The sequence below is a fragment of the Belonocnema kinseyi genome, chromosome 3 (genome assembly GCF_010883055.1).
Source record: "Belonocnema kinseyi isolate 2016_QV_RU_SX_M_011 chromosome 3, B_treatae_v1, whole genome shotgun sequence".
NCBI classification, from domain to species: Eukaryota; Metazoa; Arthropoda; class Insecta; order Hymenoptera; family Cynipidae; genus Belonocnema; species Belonocnema kinseyi.
In genome coordinates, this window is record NC_046659.1 from 1,682,372 (window position 1) to 1,703,057 (window position 20,686).

General features: G+C 36.2%; 1 protein-coding gene across 2 annotated transcripts in view; it reads right to left on the reverse strand.

The window, feature by feature from the left end:
• LOC117169694 (glutamate receptor ionotropic, kainate 2) overlaps positions 1 to 20,686 on the reverse strand; it is a 659,604-nt gene that overhangs the window by 346,520 nt on the left and 292,398 nt on the right. For both annotated transcript variants that reach the window (XM_033356181.1, XM_033356180.1), the window contains one exon: positions 8,916 to 9,068. In XM_033356181.1, the coding sequence (XP_033212072.1) occupies positions 8,916 to 9,068 (153 nt within the window). The remainder of the gene's footprint in view (positions 1 to 8,915; positions 9,069 to 20,686) is intronic.

A 20,686-nucleotide genomic window follows, 5' to 3' on the forward strand; every position in this document is an offset into this window, starting at 1 on the left:
TAAAAATTTGTCATGAGGACAACCGCAGGATTTCTCCAGGACCGGGTGCTAATCTGAAAAATTGCACCCGCTTCCAGCGAAATCGCGGTAAAATTTCAGCTACAACCACGTCTCACAACCGTGAGATAGGTTGTTACAGTCTGTAAAGAAATCAACACGACGATCCAGCAAAAGCCTCTTGCTCCCGAAGAACACGGAGCGACCCAAGGACAACCGCCTTCTGAATTTTTCCCGCAAGTGTTCTAGCATATTGTTGACACGCAGGGATGCTTTTTAGGCCATTAGCAAGTGAAAGCTTGGCACCTCCAAGAGCGCCGATGATAAGGATGATCAGTTTAACAGAATATTCCGGGTACAGTCGTTGCAACTCCCTTATAAGGTCTCGATACCTCTCCTTCTTTTCATTCTTCTTGGTTATGATATTTTTGTCAGCCGGTGCCGAAAATTCGATAACGAACATGGTTCGCTTCTCGAAGTCTAGAAGAACCATGCCAGGCCTCGAGTAAGCAACAAAAACAATTGTCAAGAATATAAAGTTCCAGTATATGCGGCACATCCCATTCTCGACAATTGACTCAATTACCCTAGGAGCATTTAGAGGAGCGATATTAAGGTTCATGCCGTAGGAGTGACAGAGATGGTAATAAAACACTATCAGTGCCGCATTGTGCCTTTGAATGTAGGTCGTTCTCGCGTGAGTTGGACAACTAGATAGTATGTGAGCTAAATGCTCGGGGTGTGCAAGGCACGCTCTGCAGCTATCATCGGGAATTTCTTGGCTCAAAATGTGGCGACGGTATTTTAAGGTGGAAATGACACCGTCTTGACATGCAAAAATGAAACACTCCGTACCAGACTTCAATCCGGGCGATTTTAGGAAAACAAACGTTAACTCACAGGACATTGATTGATCCTTTACATTTCTGTGGAAGATACCGTGCATCCTCTAATCGAGGAGCTGTTCACGAAAGTTTTTCTCTTGTGCTTTCTTACTCCGGGCTTTTAGGAGTGAGTACTCTACATAGATAAGATTTGATGCATTTTTCTCACCCCCAATACTGAAGTCAAGTCCGAGTGCTTCAGCAGCCTCCTCCGCTGCTTTGTACAGAAACGCTCCTATGACCACTTCTTCGTGATTCCTGACCATTTTAAGAAGAGGGTCTCTTCCATTTGCAACTCAATTGCCTCGTTGTTCATACATTTCTTGCCACACAGGTTCAATTGCCCGAACAATCCTATTATTTAGGATAGCTGTGAATATCTTATAAAGCGTGTTCAGACAAGTTATTGGCCTGTAATTCTTCGGGTCAGCTAAGTTGCCTATTTTCGGCAGAAGTGTTATGCGCCGTTCCACCAACCACTCTGGAATCGGCTCTTCCGACTTCAAATATTAGGTGAAAATACGGGCCAAATGCTGATGGGTTGAAGAAAACTTCTTCCAGCAGAAGGTTTTGATACAATCTGGTCCCGGTGCGGAATAGTTCTTCATTCCTCTTAATACTTTTTTCACCTCCTCGGTAGTGATGGGTGGGCATTCTTTATCAGGTGTTATGAGGGCAACATATAACACCTTGAAGCTCTTTATATTTTCTGAGTCTTCGTCCAGTCTATGCTGAACTTCGTAGACTTCTCTCCAAAATACTTCGACCTTCTCTGGTTTGGGTGGGTGTTCGACAGTAACTGGAGGGTCTTGGAAGAGTCGAGATGAGTCAGAGAGAAACTGTTGATTTTCTCTGACCCACCTCTCCGTCCGTAGACGGTTCATTTTGTTGCAAGTAAAGTCAGTTTTCCCAATTAATAGGATGTTCATCATAACTTTTTGTGTGCTGTTCTTGGAGGGACATAGGTACTGGATATGTGCGACAAATAAATAGTTGGTCACCCCTAACTTTTTCTACCATCGTTTCTATCAATAACGTTTTAATTTCTTGAGGTTCAATTAAATTGACATTCTTATATCTTCATATTTAATCTACAAAATCTCCCTTCAAGTATCCATTCTTCACATACGCTTTGAATGTAGAAGATTTCATTCGTATAATCCAGATCTGCTATTAATCTTACACTTTTAGGTTCATATTCATTACAAGAAAATTTTATAGAGATATTCGCCTCTGTGAATATTACAGTATCATCTACAAAATAAATTTTTGATTTGAACCTATTAAATACGTCTGCACCTAAAATAAAATCTTTGTTTAACTTCTAAACAACAATAGGTACATAATTTGAACCTGTGGCCCGTGCCCGTTTCGTCCAGGCATGATATTATACTAAAATATGAGGCTTAGGGGTTTCTCTCTCCGGTAGCGTTATGGAAGTTTTGAGAATGGCTAGTAAATTATTGTGAAAAGTTAGCTTGAAATACGTTTGCTCCATTGTTTTTAAGTAATGACCTTGATTAACAAGTTTCATTAGGGTATTTCTATTAGGATTATTGTTTGATGAGGTGAGTAGTTCCCCGGCATGATAATTAGCGTTATAGATCCTATGATTAAGGTTTCGATTATGGTTTTGATTGTAAATTGGACTATTAACATATTGTTGGCGATTCAATGTCTTACTAATATTTCTGTGTTTAATTCTTCAGTAATACTTGTGGATAATGTAGTGACAGTTTCAGAATTACAAAAGGGTGGAATGAGATCACTAGAGTTTGTTGTGATGTGGACATCATAAGCTCCCCGAGTGATCCTACTGCGCGGGTTATACCATCCAAATTTTAATCCCTTGATAATTTGGTGCTGAACATTCTCATTCCACATTTTTCTGATAGAATTGGTTTTCAAGGAATCGATGTTATCTCTGTGAGATAGCATGTGATTTCACTACTCTTTGGTCATGCCGGGAAGGAAGCCAAAGTCACGGAATGCTGATGCATTTTACTGACTTCAACAGCATTGTCGTAAACTTTGAAGTCCCCCAAAAATAGCATGGGCTTTTTCCTACTCCGACCAGAAAGTTCAGAAATAGGAAGGTTTTGTTAACCATGTCACCTTTCTATAAGATATAACCTTCTTTTCTAATGTGTTTTCTAAATGAGCATCTATTTTCTCCAAATCTCTTAAACGCTTTTTAACACTCATATAATTTACGTTGCTTGTGGTCCACACTGTATTCAGACAAGTGAATATTATGTTATTCTTCGGGTTAGCTAAGTTGCTTAAAATCGGCAGGAGTACTGTGCGCTGTTCTACTAACAAAGCCCAAATTAGCTTTTCTGACTTTAACTATTAGTTAAAAATACGGACTCAATGCTGGTGGCTTCGAAGAAACATATTTCACTAGAAGGTCTTGATACCATCTGGCTCCGGAGCAGAATAGTTCTTTATGCGTCTTAATACTTTTTTCACCTCTTCGGTACTAATGCATGGGTATTCTCCTTCAGGTGTTATAAGGGCGGGTGGTTGACAGTAACTGGAGGATCTTGGAAAAGTCGAGATGAGTCAGAGCGAAATTGTTGGGGTTCTCTGGCCCACCTCTCTCTCTATGCACTCTAGACCTCTTTTAGTGTCAGATAGTATCCGTATTCTCTCTAAAATATGCTGCCTGATGTTCAGCAGCTTTGATTTGCCAAGTATGTGATAACGGATCCGGAGTTCGCGCGTGAACTTTCAAACATTGGCAGTAAAATTCCTGCCAGATGTTATGTAGTCAATCATACACTAAATGCGGGACACGTACTGTCTTGCCCAGCCTGTTTTTATGGCGAGTTGACGCAGTCACCTTCCGGTCTTACAATTACCCGTTGGTGTGATAATTTTGCTCCGTCTACCTAAAAGCCCCGATAATCCACCGATCCATCGCATTAACTCCATCCTTATTGGCACGCTGAGCTCTAGAGTGGTTGGCATTATTGGCCCACCTATTGTCGAGAGCCCTGCGGTATCCCAACCTCACCTTTCTAGACACCTCACCAAGGTGCCATTCAGCTTGCGGCACGATTTTCACATCTCTGCTTGCGGGTTAATTCCTTCGGGACCAACCCTGGACAATTTTACACAACTGCCTATTAATTGATGTCACTATTATCAGCAGAAACACTTGGTACAGAAACCCTTTATCCGCAACCAGAGGACGCATTCGGTGGCTTTGTCATAGACCCTTCTGTTTGATTCTAGATTTAAGATATATTTAACTTTGCGACATTTAACCTACTTGTACTAATATGAAAATAATAAATATTCTAATGAATATATAGAAACAGAAATTTTTTTAATAAAACAAATACAAAGAAAATTAAAAAATGAAAGAAGAGGAATTGGACGTTGCTTGCTCCCTTCTTCTTTCCATAACATAATCACAAAAGGGTGAATAACTAAAGTAAATAAAATCGAAATAAAATAGAAGAGAGAGGATTTGTAGGTTGCCTATCTTATTTCCTTTTTTCACAAAAATGAAAAATAAGTGCACTACTATAATAATAATAATCACTACAAGCTTTAGTATTATCATTGTCAACATGCAAATGGAATGGTTTATCTCAGAGTAGAGGTTGACTAAATGGAAATGCAGTCTGTTCCTCCAATTACCAATCATTCCAGAAAGTCGTGATGTTTTTAGACATTGGGAATTTCAGTCAACACTTTGACCCTAAGGACATGAGACGAGACATCGATAATAACTACCTGAAGTGCATAGGGAGACTGACGATGGATGATTGCCGAGAGAAAATAATAATTTGATACTTTGATCATTAAATTCCAATAGATATTCAGCAAAAAGGACAATCTGAACCGAATACTCTCTTAAATTCAACAAACCCAAAAATAAATCTCTGTCTAGAATAACGCATAAACGTCGAGTACCAATCCTAGAACACATAGGCAAAGACTGATGATATAACTCAAGAATTGTACATAAGAACCAATGAAATACAGCAAAGAAAATCATAATTCATTACAAAGCGTCCACATGGGCAAAAGCTATATCGGTTGCCGTCAAGCCTGCAACAAAAAATGTCAGGAAGTAGTAAAAATTAAAAACTGATAATATCATAGATCTCATCAGCTATTTTGTGCAACGCATTTCGTGCTTTTCGAAAGTCAGCGTGTTGCGCGGGTGCAAGAAATGATCATACGGCTTGCACTTTCCAATTTATCCTTTTCGCACTTAATATAAACACAAACTTATGTCCAGCAAATTAAATGTAAGAGCATTTATTATTATTTTTATTTTTAACTCCCGAGACGATACACGTAGGTAAAAACCAGTATGTTTAATATCTAAACGATGAAGAAAAGTTTCTATGCAAACCCGGACGGCTTTCGTATCTTTCTGTGAGTTTTTGTGGGAGGCGAAGTTCTCGTTTGCCTGAAGCGATAGTTTGCTAGCGACGGTCGTGAAAGTATACTTTTACGGACTGCGCGCATGCGCTTTTGGTCGAAATCGCGACACTCTTCTGGCGCTCCTTTTTGACGCATGCGCGGTTAATATGACTAATGTTAGTAGACTGTAAGATGCAGGTGTACACAGCACGCCGATCCGGCCGGCTAGACGCAGAAACTCGTTAAATTGCACGAAAAGCCGCCAGTGTTTCGTCAACCCTTAAAAATTGTGTTAAGATGGCAAGCGATGATTAAGATCAGTGGTTGGTCAAACTTTTTGCTCAATTTTCAGGTATGGTTATTTCCGTCCCAACTTAATTTTTTCCACTACTTTTCGGCCTATTCATGGACTTAAAGCAGTTTAATGCCAAGAAACTTCAGCTTAATGTTACAAATTTAAGAATTTTCTTGTCCTAATTATTTTTCTATTTCCCAAAAAAGGAACCCTGAGAAAAGTGATTGTCTGCTCAAGCTCACAGGTATCTGACCAGAAAGTAGGTCGTTGGTCAGCCCAGTCAGGGAACCTTGACTTGGTCAACAGCTTGCCGACAAGTGATCAAGATTGACAATTTATGCCGAGCACACCACCTTACTTGCAGGAAGAAGCTGAAAATTCTACTTTGGATTTGCTACAAGCTAAATCGAAAGATAAGTACGGAGCGGCATACAAGGCTGAATCGAATTGACGAATCCTTCCGTTTCCGGATGTAGGTAGACCTTTCTCAGCTGAATACTGGATGACTCACTATCCGCTGCATGTTGATCTAACGTTTTGAGATGCTCGCCGTGGATGGATTTCTGACTCCATTGTGTTTCTAATTTCTGTATGGTTTCTGCGCTGATATACAAGGCCTTCTTTAAGGAATAAATTCAAGGGCACGTAGTCAAGATCCGCTTCAAGAATGGTGTTGCCCAACGCAACATCACACTTTCTTTTAAAATAGTCTCAGAACTATATAACTTGGGAATAATAAAACAGCTGGCCAGCAAGTATATCTAGGACAAACGGTGAGCAGGAGAATGTCAGCTGGGCGTGCTGAATATGCTTTGGCGAGCATTTGCTGTTTGTAGCTAACCACATCTACAGAAATACCGTGAGAGACCATTAAGAGGAATACCAAAATACATGAGGAATGCGTACGTCTCTATTATGAAAGTGCAATGTTTGAAACCAAACTAGGAGACCTTATTGCTAAAGTAATGGGAATCTTAGAGGAACGAGAAATAAGGATTAAACAACATACTGCTTCAGCGTGAAACAAGGACGGAAGTAAACATCAGTGAGAGGAGGCGCCGTGTCGCACGATCAAACAACGACCATTGATGTTCTTTCTCAACCTGTTGATGATCTAAGACCACCACATCTTCCGGAGATAGATGGCCTTGTACAACAAAATGCAACAGAAGAGGTTTAGAAACCAAGAAGGTGATTAGCATGGACGCACTATGTAAACAGAGATGATATGCGCGTTTGTTTTGTGGCAGAGAGAAGTGGGCAAAGTGTGAGAAGAGAACATTATTCACTCTTCTTACTTAAGCACCTACAGCTACTTACAAGAATGAACGTGCAGGATATAGCAAATAAAAAAACTCAATGTCTGTTATATGATTGATTTCATCTTTTGAAATAGCTGCCATCAAATTGGAAGTTGCACAGTAGAGTATTATTGATGAACTCTCCTGGGAAGATTTAAACAATTAAGACCTGATTGAAGCTAAAGGCATTGAAGCATTTAAGCTAAAGGCAACCCTTAGAAAGTTGGGCCACAGAACAAGGCCTACAAGTGCCGTCTTTGCTTGAGAAAGAGATCAAAATCTACGATGGACGATCAAGCTGAATATAGATTTATGCAAAGTAACGTAAAAATTTGTTCAATTGACTCAATATAAATACGGTAATGGAACCGAAAAGCTGATAAACCATGCGAGTATAATCATCCACCTTCGGTTCATCGAGATATTAGCACCAGCAATATTGGAAGAAAGTATATGCTGCCAGAAGCACAGAATTGACGTTTTTATTGTTATACTGCTTTGGTACAAGTAAAGTAGTGCAAGAAGGCAACAAAATAAAACCTTTAAGGCAGAAGAAAAAAGGTTATATTGTTAACTAAGTGTTAAGGAAAATATCCTATAAAACACCGACGCAATAAGACGGATATATGTCAAATAGACCTCTGCAGTGCACTATGATTCTGATTAGCATTGAACCCATTGAGCGAATCACTTAATGGCATCTCTCATGGGTTTAAAATACTAGATAAATAGGATGGACATCAAGTGACCTATCTGTTGTACATGGATGAACTAAAGCTCTACACTAGTCCAGACCAGAAAGTGTAACAAGTGATCGATGTCACAGAGCAGTTTTCCAATGATATCTACATGGAGTTCGAATTAGATAAATACAGAAGAATGAATTTAACTAGATGTAAATTAGGGACCGCAGAGCCAGAGAATAAATTCGAAAATGACACTGAGGCAATGGCTGAGGTCAAGTCGTATAAATATCTGGGTATTCTTGAATCTCAGGGTACTCAGCGTACGATAGTTAAGAAAAGACTACAAACCGCATTCACTATAACCCTCAGATTATTCTGAATAGTTCTCTCGACTCCGCGAAAAAAATCAAGGCCATCAGCACCTACGTCAACCCTGTCCTTACGTACCCATTCGGGCTCGTGAAGTTCTCTAAGAACGACCTTCAAAGTATCCACAGAACCGTCAGCGCCGAAATGACGTAAAACCGAATGCATCATAGTAAGTCGGCGAATGAAATAGTGGTTCAAATGCGAAATATAGGGCGTAGGCGCATTGTAGATGTCAGAAAACTATGTAAGTCACAAGTTATAAAGTTGCGTGACTATTTCAACAGCAAGCGAGATGTTGCCCTTTCTAATACTAGCAACGCAATCGAGACAGAAAGCCATCCGCGGTGAGCACGCGAAACCGTTGGATCATCATGAAGTGAATAGTAAGGCATCTAATATTTAGCTAAGAAAGGGTGTCCTGTATCCAGAAACGGAAGGGTCTGTCATTGAGATTGGGGACAGGGTTGTCAGCAACAGATATCTCAAACACGTGTTACATCCAAACATGGTTAACGGTGCTGATTATTTGGAGATAACAACAAATCCATCCAGGACATCATTGAAGGTTTTTGCGTAGCGGCTCAAAGAAAACATCAAATACTTGCGCTAGGCATAGGATTCTTAACAGAATGGATGCTATTATATAGATACATTTCAATGTTCGTTTTAGAGCAAGAAGATTACATCTTATATTGAAATGTTGTTATCCAGGCAGATCATTCATTACATCTTGGACAATCGTCGTGACATCCTGACACATGTTTGATGTCCGTGTGGAACTGCATTTTCAAATATTATAAAATTCATAGAGAGAAAAATTTCAAAATTCGATATTTCGGCGAAAAAACAGATGTTTGAGCACTTTTTTTGTACTTTTAGGTTAAGATATCCCAAAAACCTGATTACTTTTTTATTGTTCTTTTATATACTATACATTTTTTATATTGTTATTGTGTTATTTTGTAATTATTTTTATTACTATGTATATTAAACTTACGACTTTCATGTAGTTGATAAGCGAGTATCCATGGTCCCACGTGATAGTTGCTTCGCAAGAAAGTGGTTTAATATCTATTTGTTGAGACGAATCAAGAACGTGCAGAGCCTTTGCAAATAGGTAAACAGCGTCATACATAAGGGCAGTTTCCGTCTGAAAAACAATCACCTAATTAGAGTTAGTACAACTATCATCAAGAAAATTCACCTTAGGAGCCTTTGATGCCTTCTAACTCAGATAAGAAATTCTACTGTGAAAAGTAGTTTTCTACAAGAATGAAACCCGAAATATCTCTTTTTATCAAAATGAATCATCGTGGAAGCATAAAATCTATTATCAAGTAGATGTCTATTTGAAAGGTCAAATTGTTCTGCATAAATAAGCCTACAGCTCAAGGACAGTTTCGTTTTTACAAATACATTCAGAAGGAAGATAAACTGCTCGTTTTACTCGGATTTTATCAATAAACTGCAAGAAACAATTTAAAATAGGTATTGACGCTTTAAAGGTCTGATCTCCAGATGACCCTCTTTATTCTCTGAAGCACAAGGCACACAAGTATGCTTTTCAGGACAATATACTATGACAGCTTGGCGCTTTATAGAGCACCGATGATCAGGGAAACCAGCTTAATAGAATATTGAAAGTATGCACATGGCAACTTCCTTATAAGTTTTGTATATCTTGAGTGCCCGACAGAAATAACTGTCGAGGATATGAAGTTCCAGTATAAGTATGCCGAAGTCTCTTTTTGGTAAGTCTCGTGTTGCTTTTATGCATCGTTCAAGGTTCGCCAAGTATAATATACGGTTCTATATTTTTCTATAGTTCCCTGAGAGAAAATTTTTCCTATCGTATATCCAGAAGCGTCTGTGGTTAAAACAAAAAATTTAATGGAATTCTGGCGCTCTAACCCAAGTTTTGCGTAAAGTTCTTTCTTTAAAATATCGAATGCATATTGTTGTTTTTCCGTTGAATTAAACAGCGTGTTCTTTTCAAAAGTTCTATTAGCGGACTGACAATATGTAAAAATTCGCATTTATCTAAATGCAATTCCAAATTAGCAGTGCGTCATCGTTCCATAAAGTTATTAAATTGTTTCTCATATTCATCGAGCATTAGTCTATAAAACAATATCATCGAGATAAACGAACAATTCTGTTCCATCTAACACTGTTAATATTAAATCCGTTAAACGCTGGAAGTTAGCTGGAGCATTTTTTAAACCAAAAGGCATACGATCAAACTCATAATGTCCGTCGGCTTCAGAAAAAGAAGTTTTGTGTCCATCTTTCGAATCCATTATGATTTGATGAAAACCCTTAACCTAAATCGAATACTGAGAATTATTGAGTACTGCATAGTTCTTAAGAAATTTCTGTTATATTTGGCAAAGGGTGAGGTTCACCTAGTGGCTTTTCATTAAGTTTTGGAAAATCCAAAACCATTGTCCATTTTCTGTTTGCGTGAAAATGTAACTTTTTTAAAACTATTCAAATCTCATTAAAGATATATAAGGATGGTTTTACTGTTCTGTTTTCTAAAAGTTTTTTTTTTAACTTTCCGAGTTATTAATTCTTAGTGTATATAACAGAATCTATACTATCTTATAGGGTCGTTTTCAGTTGTTCGTTTGCTGTGTTTAAGAACGTTGGTTGCTTGTAATTGCAATTTTTCATTATTTAAATGATCTAATCGTAACAATCTTTATAATTCTTCTATTCTGTCTTGTCCTGGAATGTTGAAGATTTTGCATAAATACCATAGTTTAGGTTTATCAAGATTTAAAAATATATCCCATAATTGGACGGTAGGTTTATGGTTTATGGTTTTAATTAGGGAGCTTACATTCAAAAGGGAAATATCTATAATTTAAAAAAAAATTTTCTTCGTTTCTGAATCTGTGTGGTGAGCTGCATCGAACTATCTGTTCCACTTTCATATGAAAGGAGCAAATCCATGTGTATTTGGAGGTTATAGTTGAGTTTTCTGGTGAAAAGGGAACATATCCACTTCCCTATAACGAATTATTTTTGAATCAATCAAAAGAGAACATATCCTCAGTGAATTACAAGGATCGTGAGTAGTTTTTTTTCAAACAGGCACATATCCAAAGTGCCATCTGTCGGATTTTTTCAAGCTCTACTTATATATGAATGCTTTATTATGCGCGGGTAGTAACCTTGTATATGTTAAGTACTAATATAGTGAACCAAAATCGTCCGTAAGCATCGCTCTACGGCAAGCCTGTCAGCCATTCTGCTTGACAGAAATATTATGTCCATGATTTTTTGTTGTTATTCCTATTTTGTTCAGTGTTATTTTCACCGCGCTAATTTTTTTTTTATTGTGACTGAAAAATATTATTGTTTTGTGTTTTGCTGGCATATTTAAATTGAGATATCGGTCGGAGAACTGAACCAGGTTTTGCGCAAACGGAGTTATCTGTCCTATAAAGCTGAATTTTTATGGAGTTTTCTCACTTTCACGACAAAAAGGAATATGTCCAAATTAAAAATGGCTGTAACACCTTCAGTTTTTGGTATAAGATGTTCACATCTTAGGACATCATTTTTGGAGCCTAATTAAACAATACTAGAACATATAAGTAATTTAAAAAAAGATTGTTAAAATGTACAAGGTTTTTTTTTACTTTCCGAACATTTTTCCCCAGTAGATATGTTCCCTTTTGAGAGTAAACTCCTCAATTGGGTTAGATAAGTTTAAATTTGGACAATTCTAATTACATTTTTCTTTATATTTGTCTTTTTCATTAAAGTCTTGCAGTTATACTTTCGGAATTTCGATATTCATTGATTGTATCCATGTACTTGCTAACTTTAAATAGATACGAGCTTCATTGTTACTATCAACTGCATCACCTATAGAGATTCCATGACCCACGGATAGTTGAGGTAGATAATCAAGTTTTTTTTAACTGGTGCTCAATTTGTAATTGTACGAAGAGGATTTTTATTTATTTCAGTTAGGCTTAATTGTCCGTCTTCGTTAATGGTTATTTTAGATGTTATCATGCCCATCTTTAGGAAATTCGGTTTGGCAGCTGTGTCTTTACTCATGGTGGAAGAGTATTAAAGTCCTTCAGTAATTATTTCTATATAAGATATTGCACTGCCCACACTTGAAAGACTTTTTATGTTTCTACTTCATCTTGTGAAATATTTTTATTAGTGAAAACGGGTGCATTACATTTTTGACTTAAGTTTCCCTCGTGCACTTTACCAAAGGAGAGAGTTCCCGTTTCTCTTGTTTAGCGGTCGCAGAGAAAACGCGCATTGACAGGAGCAGCGCACCCCCGTCAACATCAGCTAATAGCGCAAGACCAGTGCTCCTTTATGGCACCTCTCATTCTACCAATCCTTAGATTCAGTCTTCTGACACGAGAGACATTTCGACTTTTACCTGCCACGATTGACGGAGATGTAACTCTAAAATTTATTCGATACTCTGAGCTCGAAGTAGAAGCATTGCCCCGAAGGCCTTGACTAAATAGCAACTGGCTAATTTCAACAAAATTAAAAAAGGCAATTATCATGAGAGGAAGCACCCACGGACGAAGGCCGTTGCCGGGTAGGTGCCTTTAGGTAGGTAAAGCTGGAAGTACCATTTTGCACAAAGAACGTCAGACCTATGTCATAATTGAAGGTTCTTTTAAGACTCATTTTAAACCGAAAAGCCAATTTTTGTGCTCTGCATTTTTTCAAAAAAATTCATGGTACTGCTAGCTTTACGTAAAGCTAGCAGTACCGTGGTCGAAATACTCGTTATATCAAATTTTTTCTTTCAGAGGAATTGAAGAGGAATTGAAGAATTGAATTACAGCAGAATTGAAGGCTAATTTTAGGTTCTCTAACGCCCCTAAAATCAATTTCCCAAAAACATCCCCTGACATTAAAAAACTCCCCCTTACTTCCAAGTGCTGATAAAATGCACTAAATATGCACTAATCATATAAAGTAGTATATCAGAATTGAAGGCTCATTAACGGCTCTTGCATGAACCACAGCGCAATTTTTCGAAAACAACTCTTATTATAAAAATACTACCCTAAAAAGAAATATGCACTAATCTGAAAATTGAGTAGGCAAGAATGAATGTTGATTTTAGGCTCTTCAACGCCCCCGAAATCAATTTTCCAAAACATTCCCTTGATGTTAAAAAACTACCCCTTACCCAAAAGTGCTAATTAAGTGCACTAAATATGCACTAATCATAGAACTGAGTACATCAGAACTAAATGCTTATTAAAGGCTCTAGTAAGACCCACAGCTCAATTTTTCAAATGCAACCCCTTATCATAAATAAACGATCCTAAAAATTAAACATGCACCAATATGAAAATTAAGTACAGCAGTATTTAAGGCTAATTTTAGGCTCTCCAAATCCGCCAAATTCAAATTTCTAAAACCATCCTTTGATATTAAAAAGCTCCCCCTTACTTCAAAGTGCTGATAAAGTGCCCTAAATATGCACTTATCATAAAACTGATTATATCAGAATTGAAGGCTCATTTAAGGCTCTTGTATGAACCACGGCGCAATTTTTCATAAACCACCAATCTGAAAATTGAGTACACCAGAATTGAAGGTTCATTTTAGGATTTCCAACGGATTTAAGATCAATTATATAAAACCATCCTTTGATATTAAAAGCTACCCCTTATTTAAAATTGCTGACAAGCTGCACTAAATATGCAGTAATTATAAAACTGAGTACATCAGAATTAAAGGCTCATTGAAGGCTTTTGCATGACCTTCGGCGAAATTTTTCAAAAATAACCCCTATCATAAATAAACTACCCTAAAAGTTAAATATGCACTTATCTGGAAATGGAGTACACAAGAATTGAGGGCTAATTTTATGATCTCTGACGCCCCAAAATCAATTCTCGAAAACCATCCCCTTGATTTTAAAAAACTACCCCTTACTTAAAAGTGCTGATAAAGTGCATTAAATATGCACTAATCATATAACTGATTATATCAGAATTGAGGGCTCATTAAAAGCTCTTGTATGACCTACTGCGCTATTTTTAAAAAACAACCCCCATCATAAATAAACTACCCTAAAAATTAAATCTGCACTAATCTGAAAATTGCATATACAGAATTGAGGGCTCATTTAAGGCTCTCGAGCGCCTCAAAATCAATTTTCCAAAACCACCCCTTGACTTTAGAAAAGTACGTCTTATTTAAAAGTGCACAAGCTAAAGATTACGATTTTTATCAACCGACGGATAAACATTTCATAGGTATATTTTTATTCCACTGAAGGATTGGAAAGTCGTTTAGTAATTGCTTCAGTAAGCATTTCTCAAAATCTTCAGTATAAGACTGTCGTAAACCGTACAAAAATCTGCGTTAAATGCATCCTAAAATTTCTTTACTTGAAACGCGTTAGGTAATTTCGGTAATACTAAGCATTCCAATATTTTCAGAAAAACCCTGATCCCAATCTTTGAACTTAGACTTTTTTGGTTGTCAGGTACATATTATACTAAAGTTAAATTTTATTATATAAACCTTGTTCTTCTAATAGAAGACTTTTATTACGCGTTTCCTAAGTTCAATTATGTGGTACATGACATTGAAAGTATTTCGCTCAAAGAAAATTTGCACCAAAGAAAGTTTTATTAAAAATATGATAAAAAAATATTAATATGTATAATAACTATATTAATATAAATATTGGTAAATATTGATTTTGAAACTTGCTTCCTACGTAGTTTTTAACCAAGCGATCTGACTTTCATTTCAAAGTTTATCACAACTAGTCCTTGGACTAAAATCTTCCCTATACGTTCCGTTTTCACAAAGCGGGGTTTCGACTAGTTAAGTAGTTTGCCCCAAGCATCAGAATTGCACACATTTACGATGTCGGTTATCTACAAAAATGCGTTTTTGGTAGTTAACTCTCCAGAAACCGTATCGTATGGCGATAGGATGTGTTTTTTTCGCTCACTTCTGTGGGAAAGGTATGTGACCGTCCCAAGTCTATGTTTGCTTGAAATGCTGATGTTGAAAAGATGTAGAATTACCGTTTTTTAAACAGGTACCTGTATGTACGGTTGCTATTACGTTAACTTGTACTGTGTTAATTTGCAATATTAAATTGGTATCTCAGTACTCGCTATCAATATTGCAAATTTTTAACTGTAATTTTTTTAACCACGAATTTTGCTTACAATAAATCTGTTTGTTGATCTGTAGTTTTGGTGGGTAACTCAATCATCCCGGCCGAATTTTTGTTAGGTTAACTATTCATTTTTATGAATAATTAAAGTATTCAGTATTGTACTTTTATTGATTGTTACTAATTATAAGATACCAATCAATGTTGCATCTTTCCTAAATGTACTTAAAGATGGTTGGATTAAAGTTAATGTTTATACTTAAATATTTGGTGGAACATGGTCAATGTCTTGTTATTCTAATGTGTTTAATTGCTCTCTTTCTCTCTCTTCCCTTAGCCTACGGGACTTATGTATGCTACTGTATTTCCTCGGCATGTGCAGCCACGTAGGCGACGGCCATACATACTATCGATTATGTAGGCTGTGGGGACAGTCAATTAAAAATAATTTTTAGATTGCCTACTCTCACATCATTTCTTGCCTGCTGAGGTTTGAATGTAATTACGCTGATATGAGAGCAATCACTGTATGCAAGGCAATGGATAGATTTTCTAAAAATAAAAATTGGAACCCAAACCCATGAAAACTTACGAAAGGATTTCCAATAATACATTACTATTACGACCAAGTATATTAGAAGAACGTTTGATTATTTAAGGAAATTAATAGATAAGTTTTTAGCCAGCGATGTGTAGAAAATGAGTGATATTTCAAATAGTATGTACTGTTGGGCTATAAGGTAAAACTCTAACTGCTTTTGGCAAAAATTTTACGCACAAATGATTAAGATGATGCCGCAAATTGAGAACCCTCCAAGCCTGGCTAACTCATGAGTGTTTTAAATATCTGGTGGGATGTAACGCCCAAGCATAGACGTAAAACGTCCAGTTCTTGACCCATCGACCACTTGCGACTGATACATTGCGGACCCCTTTTCCAGGCCCCTCATAAGAAACAAGTTTTAGCGACTAATATAGCCGCATTTAATCAAGACCCCCCACTTTAGAAGGCAATAACTCCGAGCTATTTAGTAGTATTTAGTATTTAGTTCCGAGCTATTTATTAAAATACCAGTAAAAACGATGTCGCGAGGCCCATTTTTGAGACACCTTAACTTTTACATGATCCTAGAGCTAAGAATATGTTGGAAAAAATTTAAAAAATTCTAAAGTGTCCTACAATATATTTAGAATCCAGTAGAGACCTTAACATTTAAAAATATTTAAAAAATGTCAGTTTTGCAAGGATCATTGTCGAATGTTTTTATTTAGGAATGGAATGGAGCTATCCCGCTGTTTAATGACTTAAAATGCGTGGTAATCTACCCTGATTCCTATTTTGTTCACAAAACTGAATAAAAATTATGTTTTTGCGATCAAAGTCGCTTAGAATAATTCAGAGCTTAATGAGGAGAGGCGCGTACCACAGGAGTAGAAAAAAGTGTAGAAAAAAAAGGTCCGTCATATTTCCCAACGGCACGCAGACGTTTTCTACAGATTTTCCCGGAGCTGCTGCTCTCTCAGCAGGGCCGTCTCAAAGCTTTGATGTGGGCTGCGCTCTTCTCTCCTGATGTAGGATTTTGATATTATAATACAATATCAAGCTTCCACACGAATTATCTTGTATTTTGTTTATTTAATCTTTTAATTTTTTAAAACTTTTTACCGTTGCAAAAAAAACTATTGCGATTATTGCGTGACCTTCTATAGGAAATTTTAACGCAGAATCCGAATTTCAAAAATTTTAAAGTTGATTTTGCTGTTTTTTTTTTTTTTTTAAAAAGGAAGCGAAAGGGAACACAATGGGGTCTTTACTGGTACTTTGTAGAGGCTCCATTCGATTCCTTCGGTCCGCCAGAGATAGTAAGCACTTTTAACCCTATCCCCTTGTATTGTATATTAAAAAGTCTTCATACGCTTGAATGCATTCAAAAGAAAGAAAAGAATTGCTGCATACAGATACTTAATGACAATCATCTTTTTAGTATGCTTAGATATATGTAAAAGGAATCATTATTATTGAACAAGGATTCGTGATTGTAAAATTTTGTTAGCAATTTCGGTTTATAAACAACTATTATCATATACTTTTGTGCTATAATTCTAATCATTATTGTTACTTATATATTATATAGATGCAATTTCATGTTAAATCATGTGAAGAACTTGAGCTATTGTTAGTAATTTTTATGGACATTCTAGTATTTGTTCTCGTAGGTTTTGAATGAAAAACCCTAACATGATTTTTGAATAATTCCAACAAATTAAAGGATACTCAAAATTGAAAAATGTTCTCTTTTTTCTTTTAACTCTCATAATTTTGTGATGTGAATACTATTAAGGTATATTTTTTTAAATATTCGTAATGTGATGAAGTTTTGAACAATTATTTCTTGAAACAAAAAGTTTCAATACCTTCTTGAAGTTTTCAAAAACGAATGTTTAAACTGAATTTCTGGAGAAAACCCACTTAAAAAAATGTATACATAGCTTACACTGTCCTCTAAATAATTCAGTTTACGTATTTATTTTTAAAAAATCCAATAAGTTTTTAAAATTGCTTGATCAAAACAATATTTCTTGACAACTTTATCTTATCACAAATGATTTTTAAAAAATACACCTGCACAGCAGGTGTATTTCAACACCTAATAGAACAAATAAGTAGATAGGTAAGGGCGGTTCTGGACCACTTTTTTCCGTACGAATATCAAACTTACGTCAATAGCGCAGAAGGCTGTAAGATTGGTTTCGCTCCTTATGTTGATTAACGAATCACAGTATGAACGAAATACACTATCGATATTGGAAATCAATACTTAAAAATCATGGGAATGGATATTTTCAGCCCAAAAAATATGGAATATGATATGATGTACGATATCGCAATATTGAGGCTATTTAACACCTGCTTTTCCGAAATTGAAGTTTTTCATCCCAAAATAATATAATTTTTTATTTACGAGGTGTGTTCAAAACGTAAGGTGATTTTTCAATTTTCGCGGGCTACGTACATTGAAGTTTTAAATTTTTTATTTTGTTGTGTTGGGACACTCGTCACGATCATATGTTCACAGTTTTGAAAATATAGCTCGTGTTGTTTTTCTGGCAGAGACGTAAAGGGTTAGAAGGGTTTGGTGTGCTTGGCGATTTTCTTCTTTCGAAAAAAATGGAGCAAAGAGTTTGCATTAAATTTTGTGTGAAAAATGGAATCCAGTGTTCTAAAACTCTTGAAATGTTGACAGTTGCATACGGTGAGTCTATTGTGAGTAAGAAAAATGTTTCTAAGTGGTACAAGCTGTTCCCAGAAGGCCGAGAGGATGTCGAAGACGAACCTCGCCCTGGACGTCTCAGCACGCCAACAACAGATGAAAACATTCAAGCAGTAGAAGAAATGTTGTTGAAAAATCGCCTAATTACCATCAGAGAAGTTGCTGAAGATGTTGGCATATCGGTTGGTTCATGTCATGCTATCTTTTCGGACGTTTTGGGCATGAGACGTGTGTCAGCGAAATTTGTTCCAAAACTGCTTAATTTAGATCAAAAGATCCATCGCATGACCATCGCTCAGGAGATGGTGAATGAAGTCAATAATGAACCTGATTTTCTCAAAAGGGTTATAAATGGGGATGAATCGTGGGTATATGGTTATGACGTCGAAACTAAGGCCCAATCGTCTCAGTGGAAGCATCCTGACTCTCCAAGACCGAAAAAAGCACGTCAAGTTCGGTCAAATGTGAATGTTTTGCTCACTGTCTTCTTTGATTACCGTGGCATAGTGCACCAGGAATTCTTACCACAAGGTCGTAGGTCAATAAGGAGTATTGCCTTCAAGTTAGGCGCCGTTTGCGAGAGGCGATACGCAAAAAACTTCCGGAACTTTGGAAAAACAATTCGCGGCTTTTGCATCACGATAATGCACCTGCTCATTCATCGTTGCTTGTGAAAGATTTTCTGACCAAAAACAGCACCACAGTCATGCCTCAGCCTCCATATTCACCGGGTTTGGCCCCCAGTGACTTTTTTCTTTTCCCAAAACTGAAGAGACCCATGAAAGGACATCGATTTTCAACGATTGAGGAGATAAAAACTGCATCGCTGAAAGAACTCAAGGCTATACCACAAATGATTATCAGAAGTGCTTCGATGATTGGAAAAAGCGTTGGCACAAGTGTATTATATCTGAGGGGGATTACTTTAAAGGGTACAACATAAATATTGAGGAATAAATGAATATTTTTTGAGAAAACCATGAAGTCACCTTATTTTTTGAACACACCTCGTATTAAATGTTTATAGCAATGAGAGAAAGTTTATAGAAAGAGAGACAGGGAGAGAGATATGTATTAAAAAATGTTTAAAATCAGAAATAATTTTGTAAGATTACAGAAGGCTTTGCTATTGGGTAACTTGAAAAATACAAACAGATTCTCAATAGGTCCGATTACATACAATCGATCACTGTAGCAGATTTAGAATTTTATATTGATATAGCTAGGATGCCAAGGCAGCCATTTGAGATGAAGAAAATGCAATTTCATAACGCTTGCTGGAATTTATCAAATACATCAGCTACATAAATATTGAACTTGACTAAGAAACGTTAAAATTATCTTTCACATAATAGGATAATCTGCTAAAAAAGATTCAATTTATTTACTTCGAACATTAAAGTAAAAAATCATAAATAACAATAATAAATTCAGCAGTATTAAAATTCAATGCAAGGAAACTGTGAATCAAACATTATAAAAAATCACACAGTGAATATCTGCTTTCTGGAACTTTTTAAATCCAAAGTTAATATAGTTTATAGAAATTAAACAATCCAAAGTTAATGTAGTTTTTATAGAAATGGAGGATGGTACATTGCTTTCTAGATAACTAATTTAATTCAGAGATCATAAAAGCCAGTCCATAGAAACCTACCTTACCGATATGCTACAGATGCAGTGATTGCAATTTTTCTTAAACAACTTTAAGGTTATTGTAAATGACGCATTACATTTCGTGATGTTAAAAAACTGTATCCGCACGTATTGATTATCTTAAAACCTTCTAGAACAATTAGACAAAGAGGGAGATATATTAATAGATACAGAGAGAGGTGCGTATTAAAAACTGTTTTAAATCAAAAATAATGTTGTAAGATTGCAGACGGCTTTGCTATTGAGTAATTCGAAAAATACCAACAGATTCCTAAGAGATCCCTTTGCATACAGTAGATCACTTTAACAGATTTAGAATTTTTTTTGATATAGCTAGGATGCAAAATGAACTATTAGCAATTAAGACCACGTAGGTCTCCCTATAATGATAATATTACATCAACTATTTGAGATGAAGAACATATAATTTGAATAATTTGAATGCTCTTGCTAGCATTTATGAAATAAATAAGGTACATAATCTTTAGAGTATATTAAAATGCACTTTTATGTTCAACAGCTGAACATCTTGGTTTTTCTTATAACCAACATTTTGTTTTAAATTTTAATTAAATAAATACATTTAAAGGGGCCAGGATTTCAAGTTGACAGACTAAGTAAATGAAAACTTAGTTTGATTAAGAAGAGGTCTTTGGTTAACAGAGGTTACGATGTACATAGTGCGCCACT